Source organism: Balaenoptera physalus (genome assembly GCF_965194825.1).
Source record: "Balaenoptera physalus genome assembly, chromosome: 3".
In the NCBI taxonomy this organism is placed as follows: Eukaryota; Metazoa; Chordata; class Mammalia; order Artiodactyla; family Balaenopteridae; genus Balaenoptera; species Balaenoptera physalus.
The window spans coordinates 63,978,220-63,986,806 of record NC_138890.1 but is presented as its reverse complement, the minus strand read 5'-3'; the positions used below and the strand labels follow the sequence as shown (position 1 = coordinate 63,986,806).

General features: G+C 56.9%; 1 protein-coding gene across 1 annotated transcript; it reads right to left on the bottom strand.

Annotated features, from left to right (window-relative positions):
* Positions 1-851: 851 nt before the first annotated feature.
* Positions 852-2,559, bottom strand: SMIM32 (small integral membrane protein 32). Its single transcript, XM_082454697.1, has one exon. It carries the CDS (start codon positions 1,915-1,917, stop codon positions 1,606-1,608), a length of 312 nt encoding a protein of 103 aa, XP_082310823.1. The 5' UTR covers positions 1,918-2,559; the 3' UTR covers positions 852-1,605.
* Positions 2,560-8,587: the final 6,028 nt, after the last annotated feature.

Here is an 8,587-nt window from a genome sequence, read left to right as displayed (position 1 = left end):
AGCCTCAGCTGGGGTCCTTAGATGGGTTTCAGTGTCAGCCCTCACAAAAAGTTTGTAGAATTGTGTGCCTGTATGCATTTTGCCAGACAGGCATCCTTAGTATTCTTCAGATTCTCAAAATCTGAGTGACCCCTAAATGGTTTAAAACTACTCGATTAGATAATCTACCAAATCTCCTTTTAGTCAAACATTCTCTAAGCTCCAGTGTCCTAATGAGCCAGGTGACTCCTGAAACTTTTAAACCACCATAAAGAATTCTCCCTAGAATTAGATTAACTTTGAAAATGGTCAAGGTTATCACAATTCTTTCTATTCCCTCTCAGGTTCTTTGAAATCTGCTCCTCCAAGCTGGGCTTATTCATCCATTGCTTTCCTGCTGTCTTTTCCAGAGCTGGCCTCCTGTCTACCTTGGGCAGAAGTGCTGAGCAGCTGCCCCCATCGCCTGACCCTCAGGTCCTTCCTTCACCAGGTGGTTCTGGTCCAGAAAAGGCTCCTGGAAGGGCTCAGGCCCAGAGAGGCTCTGAGAGCGACGGAGTGGATGCCAGGTGGGAGGAACCACCCCACAGGGAAGGACTCCATGGAGCCCTATTAGAGGGAATTTTTTTTTTTTTTTCAGCAGATGAGGCAGCAATTCCTCTTTGAGACCCACTCGGAAGACACTTGCCAGAGCAAGTAACTGACTGACCCTGGGGAAGGGTGGAGCTGGAGAGGAGCGAGCATCATTAAAACTGACCTGGGCCACAGCGAGGTGGGAGGCGTGCTGCGCTTGGGTCTCAGCCTGCTCAGGATCGCCCTGCCCTTTATCCCCCTTTCCCAAGAGGCGCAACCAATGACCAGAGCGTCGTCAGCACTGGGTCTAATTCGGTGAGGTTTTATTGTAGAAATGCGGCCCCTGGAGATGAAGGACACTATTTCCTGACCACAGGGTGCTGCAGGTGAGACCCTGCGCCTCTAGACCGGCTTCCCGTTTGCGCGTGCGGGCAGAGAAAACTGGGTCCTCAGACCCGGGCGGGACCCATTGAAACTCGCGTCCCCTCCTTCCCCAGGGGACGAAGCTTCCGAGAGCCATCATTCCCAAGTCCGGCTGAGTTCACAGTCAGATCCTAGTGGGACCCTCGGTGCCAAAGAGTGGGAGAGGTGGTAACAGCCGCAGGAAGACGGCCGCAGGGCCGGGGACTCCGGACAGGCAGCTCCCCGGCTGGCTGCGCGCTCGGGTAGTTGCGCGCTCACAGCGCCTGCCCCTTGGGTGTGCAAAGTAGGGAAGTCAGCGGGCGGCGAGGAAGGCTCCCTTGTCCGGGCGGGAGCGCCGTCTTGCAGGAAGGCACCCTCCGCCACCCCCCTCAAGCTGGGCCCACTGTCCAGGGAAGAGAGAGTCCTCCAGGGGAGCAGAACCTTAGTTCCCTGCGGCCACGAGGATCGGGACCCTCTGCAGCCTCCTAACTCCTCCTACTCCCTTGACGCCCAGGGTGCTGTTCAAGGGCGGGAAGGGTGTTGGGGGTCAGGGCGCAGTGTTCCCAGGGGCGTCAGGTGCACCCTGCCTGGCTCACACCGACTGCTGGTGGCGAGACCGGGACCGGGCGCCTGCCGGCGTGGCTGGCTCCGCCGCTACACCGGCCGCATCTTCCAGGGCGCGCGGGCGTCCCGCAGCGAGCGGTCGTGGGGCAGCGCGGCGAAGGCCGAGTGGCGCAGCTGGCAGCCGATGAAGAGGACGACGAGCGCCACGGAGAGCAGCAGCAGGAAGAAGAGCAGCAGGTAGGTAGGCAGGTCGGGCTTGGCGGCCGCGCCGTCCCGCATTCCGCGCGCGGTAGCCAGCTCCAGCGGCAAAGCGCCCTCCGCCTTGACCGTGGCTGCCAGGGCCAGCGCGCCGCCTACCGCCGCTTCGGGGCCGCCCGTGGCGTTGAACACGTCGCCGTACATGGCCCGCGGGGCCGCCGACCCCGGCCCGGCCGCCTCACTTCGCTTTGTGCCGCCCGGCGCCGCCCCGCGCTTCCATGGCGCGCCCTGCTCTTCCCGCTACGGGTGACTGACCGCGAGCCAGGTGCCTGCGGGGTCGCCGGAACCGCGGAGCCCCCGGGCCGCCGCCGCTCCGTAGCCAGCCGCGCTCAGCTGCCCTCCCCGCGGGGTGGTGGACCCCACGGCTCGGAGCTGGACGGCTCGGCGGCCGCGACCCCCGGACTTTTCGGGTTTCTCGCCGTCGCTACCCGCGGTCCCGAATCAGCGACCCGGGTTTACGGCCGCTCTCTCAGCTCGGACCCCAGCTCCGGTGAGCTCCGGGCTCCGGGGCGCCCCTGGGCTGCGGCGGCGGCGAAAGCTGAGCCGTGAGTGCGGCCGCAGCTCGGGGTCCCTGCCGGGCGCCGCCAGAAGCCGGGTGCACAGAGGGCGCAGGCGGGGAGTCCTCCGCGTCCTCCCGCGCTGCCGCCGCAGAGTCTCGGAGCAATTCTGCAGCCTCGAGTCCCTGTTGAGATGCCGGGTGTGCGGAGAACCTGTCCCCGCTGGCTTCGGCTGCTGCGCTCCTGTCTCTAGCTGGAGACTGAGCTCTGAGGCGCCCCGCGCTCTCAGGTCCAGGTCCGGGGGGTGGGGGTGGGGGTTGGAGAGGGGCGGGACTGGCGGCAGCTGTCCCCGGGGAGCGGCTGCGAACCAATGAGAGCGAGAGAGGACAGGTATGCACCTCCCCCCCATCCCGCACCCCTGCCCCACCCCCCCCCACCCCCGGCCTGGCCTCACATCACTCAGGGACAGAGGGACACACAGAGAGGGAGGGAGGAAAAACAGGGTCATGGAAAGACAGACGGACAAAGAGACGATTACAGACCTGTGAACAGAGACACACGCAAAATAGAGACAGTATGGACAGCAAACCGGTTCAGAGACCAGGCTCAGACAGGCATGGATAGCTGTTTTTGTTCTCGTGGACATTCTCCCTCCCGGCACAGCCTGGTTGGCTCCCAGTCCCAAAACTGGGTAGTTTGGGGAGGGCAGGGAGGCCCTGGGCAAGGGCAGAGGGCTCCCAGACAAGCTGGGGCTTGTTCCGTGGGCCCAGGCTCCTCTCTAGCTGAGGGCACATATGCTTCCCCACCATGAGCTCACTTTCTCAGCGCACTTGGCCTGTTCTGCTCAGGCACAGAGGGCGAGAGGAAGACGTGATACTGGCAATGGCCCACCTGCCCTTGGCAGCCCTGGCAAAGGCTTGGTGGCCAGGACGGGGTGAGCAGTCAGCAGGAGCAAGGGGGTGTCTCCTTTCCAGGAGTCCACACTCTTCACTTCCTTTGCGAAGTTTTCCAAGCCCCCCAGATTAGAATGGGAACCAGTGGCCTGGCCACCGCAGCCCCTGAACTCTTCAAGAAGCACTGACTGCCCTGGACTGTCATGGTCTGGCACAAAGCTGAAGGAGGCAATTGCCCTCAAGGTTCTGCAAGTGTAGGGTCAGGAGGGAGTGTGCCTCCTTCCATTTTGCACCCTGGGTACCTCAGTCCTCACCCTAGTCCCAGCTCTGAGACCCCTACAGGGTCAGCCAGGGTCGCAGCCTTGTCTCCCTCCCCCACACCTCCTTCCCCCATCAAGGGCTACAGGATGTGGGAGAACTTGGTAAGCACCGGCTGCAGGAGCCTGTGGGAAGATGAACTCGTTATTCGCCTCTTCCCCACTGCGCCTCGCACCTGCCCACAGGCTTAACAAGAGCAAGCAAGGTGTGCAAGGCCATCCTCGGCCAGAGCGCATTCCCGCAAAGCCCAGCTCAGCCCAGGAGAAACACCTCTGCAAGCTCTTTGTATAACACTGAATTGTGGGCCTGTCCTGACCCTACAGAGAGTTTGACTGCTTGCTAAGTGAGGTGCAGAAACGCTCCGGAGACCCTCCTCAGTGTTTTCCTGTAGTTCCATGGACAGGCCTGTGGGGAGCCTCCCTGAGCGTGGGGGTGGGTGTGGGTGTGGGTGTGGGGTGGAGAGCGGGACCTGGCAGGACTTAGCATGACCCCATCTGCCCACCTTGGTCCCGGGGCGCTGCCCAGTGTGCTCCAAGGGCATAGGGCCCTGAGCCCCTGTGCCCGGCTGCTGCTTAGGCCAACTCCTCATTTTCCAGATGGGAAAGCGGGCTCCGAGAGGGGCAAGGCTCATCCGTGTTAGCACACGACAGCCTCCACGTAACAGTGATGCAGCAGCCGTGGATGTGGGCTGCTCAGGCAAGGAGCAGAGTCCCTTTCTCTGAAGGCCTGAGCTACTTGGGATAGCAGTTTACTCAGCCAGAAGGATCCCAGGGATGTTATGTGAAAGCAGAAGAAGCTTCCTCAGGGACACTGTCAGCCAAGGGGAGAGGCAGCATGTGGATTGGATGGAGGCGATTTTATCCAGGTGAAGCCCCTGCTGTCGGTAACTCTCTGGGTCTTGAGTTTTTTGTTTGTTTTTTAAGGTAAAACAAAATTAAAATTTTCTTTTTCATTAAAGATTGTGCCCATCTGAAATATATACAATGAAGAAAAACATCAAAATGTTTTTGGTTTGTAGCTTAGTTTGTGGTTTGGCCTGGAACTTCCTCCATGTTTGTGTGGGGAGTCATGGTGGCCCTGCTGACCCCCGCTTCCTCTCTACCCTGCGCATGAGGTCAGGTAAGACACCAGGCAGTGGCAGGAAGGCTGGGTGGCTCAGTTGGGAGGTCCTAAGTGGAATCTGGGCCAGGCCTCAGCCTTTTGGGCTATAAAGTAAGGGTTTATGGTAAGTGATTTTGGGTTCCAAACTTGTGCTGGGATCATCCAGGAAGTGGGCAAAGAGTAGGGGGTGTCTGCAGAGGGCTTGGTGTGGATGGAGGGTCCCTGCAGCTCCATTGCTCCTGGTGGGGCAGGGAAATCTCGGCAGCTGGGGTCCCTGGCAATGCGCATTCCTTCCTCAGAGCTGCCACTTTTCATCATCATCTTGCATTTTGCAAGGCCTTGCAGCCTGCGAATGGAGGAACTGGGACTTGAACCCGGGCAGTGGGTTCCGGAGTCCGCACTGAACCACTACCGTGGGCCACCTCCAATTTAGAGCAGTTCTAGTAGCCACGGTTCACACCTCTTTCCATAGGCCAAGCACTTGCTGCTCACAGCAACCTGTGAGACAGACACACTAGCACCTCCATTTTCCCAAGAAGGAAGCTGCAACCCCGAGAAGTGGTGTCACCTGCCAAGGTCACATGGCTGGGTCGGGGTGCCAGGGAGCCTCAGACTTGGCAGTCTGTTCTCGTCTACTCAGTCTTAAGCTGCTTTTTCTAGTGAGAAACTTAACAGAGAGTGTGGTCAAACTGCCTTTCCTTTTGGTAAACTTGGAGGAGGTATCTTACCCTTTTTAGGGGGTCTTTTGGTCCCAAAGTGGGAGGGCACTGTTTCTTTTCCAAAAGATGTTCAGAGAGGATGGTCACGTTCCCTGAACATCCCCTGGCAGGAAATTAAACAAGGTTGGTGCTGAGTAAATGCAGAGATGAAGTTTACACAGCTTTTTACACAAGCCAGAGCGACCTTCCATTAGGAAGCTTTGTGTACCCATACATTTAAGTCTCGGGAAAGATTATAAAGGGGCTTGGAGGTTGGCTTTGACAGGCAGAGGTCACAGGGCTGGGATCCCTGCGGGACCTCTTCCCCATTACGTGGTCGCTGAGTGACACACGCTCCCTCCCTGCTGGCCTGTCTGCAGAGAGACCAAGAGAGGCGAGGCAAGGGTGCCTCTCCTGCCGCGATGGGGCCATTTGTTAGCTGTTTAATGGAAACTTGGGAGACTGCGAGCATTACAGCCCCAGGATTTCATAAACTGCTGCACCGGCCCTTGGTGACTGGTACAGCTATTTTTGTTTCTTCTGCTCACTAGGGGAATTATTATTAAAGCACTCAGCATCACCAGGAGGCTGGGGTGAAGATCAACGGTGAAGTGTTGCTGTCTGAGGTTGGAGTTCATTGCTGCTGGCGTGGGTTTCCCTGTGTACTGTGCGTATTCGACCACTGTGGAGTGGTCTCTGCATCCTCTGTGAATGCTGGTGATGCCCTTGCTTGCAGACTTTTATTTTAACCATCACCCTTGGCAATGTTTTTGTTTTGTTTTGTTTGGGTTTGTGTGTGTTTTTTGTTTTGTGTTGTTTTGTGTTGTTTTTGTTTGGTACAGATGGCTTTGGCAACCATAGTGATTTGTGACTGAAGGTTGCATTTTACAATGTCCATTTCAAGAACTGAATAGCAAGTAGGCCAAGCCCAGGCTCTGAAATGAAGTGATTTTCCAAATGGAAGCAGACAGCAGTGGGTTTGAAGAATGGTCATGCCAGGGCTTTCGAGGGGTTGCAGTCTGGTTTGTGAAGCAGGAAAACTGGAGAAAGGATGGGGTGTGAGGGAGAGACGGTTCTGGAAGGAAAGAGCTCACAAAAGGTCTCCAATCCCAGAAAGGGCGTCTCCACCTCTGTCTTCTGATCCCACGGGCCTGTGGGTCTCTTAAGGTCAGGGGGTGAGATGGAGAGTCAGTGGCGTGATTCACGGGCTGCCTGGGACCTGGATGTGCAGGCTGTGGGTGCTGGCTCTGGCTCTGGTGATGGGGTGACTCTGGACATTTTTTGGACAAAGTCTCACTGGTTAGTGCCTCAACATCCTTCTCTTTGGTTTCAGTGACATGTGACCTCGCCTGCCTTTCTGAGTCCCTTTAGCTGTGTGGCCTCCAGCCAGGTGGGTTCCAGTGACACAAGGCTTGCAGGCTGCTGAGACATATTGCCACCCCCGGGCCCCATCACCTAGCCTCCTGTGGGAAGGACAGGGGTTTGCATGAAGGTGAACCTGCACTCCTGCTGCTGCCTGGGCCTGACCGGGTGTTGGGTGGAGTCACGAGTAGGGTCGTTGCATGCTAAGGAACAGGCCACTGCTCTGGCCAAGAGTGGGAAGGAGGCAGAAGCTGGGATGGAGCCAGCATATGCCAAAAGGAACAGGACTGTTGTTTGAGATTGGTAGCCAGGCTCAGGGGTACCTGGCCTTCTGGCTGGGGCCCTCTGGTCCCTGTATCAAAGCAGGGGGTACCTGGCCTGTGAGGTTACACTTGGAGGGACACTGAGAGCCAGAGGGGATGCCTGGGGCCCAGAAGTGGTGACAGGCAGCAAGGCAGGGTGGGGGTATGTTCAGTCAATTAAGAGGCCCCCCAACCCACCCCATCTGTGGCATGCTGGAGAACTACTTCACGCAAAGGTCTGGGACTTGGTGGTGAGGCCAGGGCAAAGGAACTCACTCAGGAAGAGCTGGCTCTTTTTGGATTGAATTGCCTAAGGTTTGGTATGCATACATCAAGTGGGATGCAGGATTATTTTAGATGGCACGTGGGTACGGCATTAAACATCATCGAATCACACAATGCGAAAGTTAATGTCTTATAATCAGCTTTAATTATTCTGATGATGGCAAGAGAAAAAAATCCAGTTTGGTCCTGTGTCAGTTTGGGTCCTCTGAGAAGCACATGCAAGAGATTTACTGGTAGAAATGCCTGTCGAGGATAAAAGGTGTGGGAGCTGGAGTACGCTGGGAGAGCCTCCAGGTAACAGTGTGGGTCTGACACCTCTAAGAGGAGAGGCGTAGGAAGGACTTGGTAGGAAGCACCACAAACTAAAAATGTCTCGTTCAGACCAGTGGGTGGCCTGTCAGAAGAGCCCCATCAGGCAGGATGTATGCAGCTGTGCGGAGTTGGGCTCAGAGGGTGGTCAAGAGTAGCATGATCTTTCCCCTGCTGGGGCTGGTGACCTTTCACACGGGGCACTTGAGGCCTGAAGGAAGGGATAGCTACCAGGGGTTGAAATCCTAGCCAGACTCACCTCTAAATCCTAGCCCGCCTCCTCGCCCCCAGCCCCTGGTATCCTTTCCTCTCTGGCCTCGCCCCCCCACAGTCTCCAGCTATTTACTGATGGCTTTGACTGGGTGCCTCAGATCCAGAGTCTTCCGAGGGTGAGAGTTGCACCCTTGGGTTTTGAGTCTGGGCTAAGGTCAGAGCCCTGGGTCTCAGCCAGACCCCCTCAAAGCCAGTGCTTTGTTTCTGTGGTCAGTGGTATAAAGTTCACGTGTGTCCTCTCATTGCCGTCGGCATTGCCGCAGGGGCTGCTACGGCCCAGGTGCTGAGCCCCCTGCCCTGCACTGTGCCCTGTGGTCCATCCTTAGGGGCAGATGCAGGTTTTGTGGAGCCTGCAGCTCCTGCACCTTAGGGGCCCTCTCTGAGAACAACAGCACAAAATTAGGTTTTAAAGTAAATAATTATTTAGCATGAGAAAGAATCAAAATAAATGACACATTTTAAAAAGCTGACCAAGATGCAAAGTACAGGAAAACAATCCAGACTGGCTTCTGGGGCCATACGATTCAAACCATAGTTTCCTTCCATCGCCACATTCCTTGGTACCCGGTGTTTGGTGACAGCTCCGTATCTGGTCCCCCCTCTGACCCTGCACCTTCGTGTCCTGACACCTGTGAGCTGAAGTGGTGGGAGTTCTCCTGGGATCCCCAGTGGAGGGCTGGCGGTACCTCACCTCTAAAGTAACTGGAAACCACTTAGTTACATGCGCTAACACTTGGAGGAAATGTGTCTCCAACTTGGCCTCCTCTCAGCCGGAT

Coding starts and splice junctions, on each gene's coding strand:
- SMIM32 (XM_082454697.1), bottom strand. CDS start 1,917: ATGTACGGCGACGTGTTCAACGCCACGGGCGGCCCCGAAGCGGCGGTA.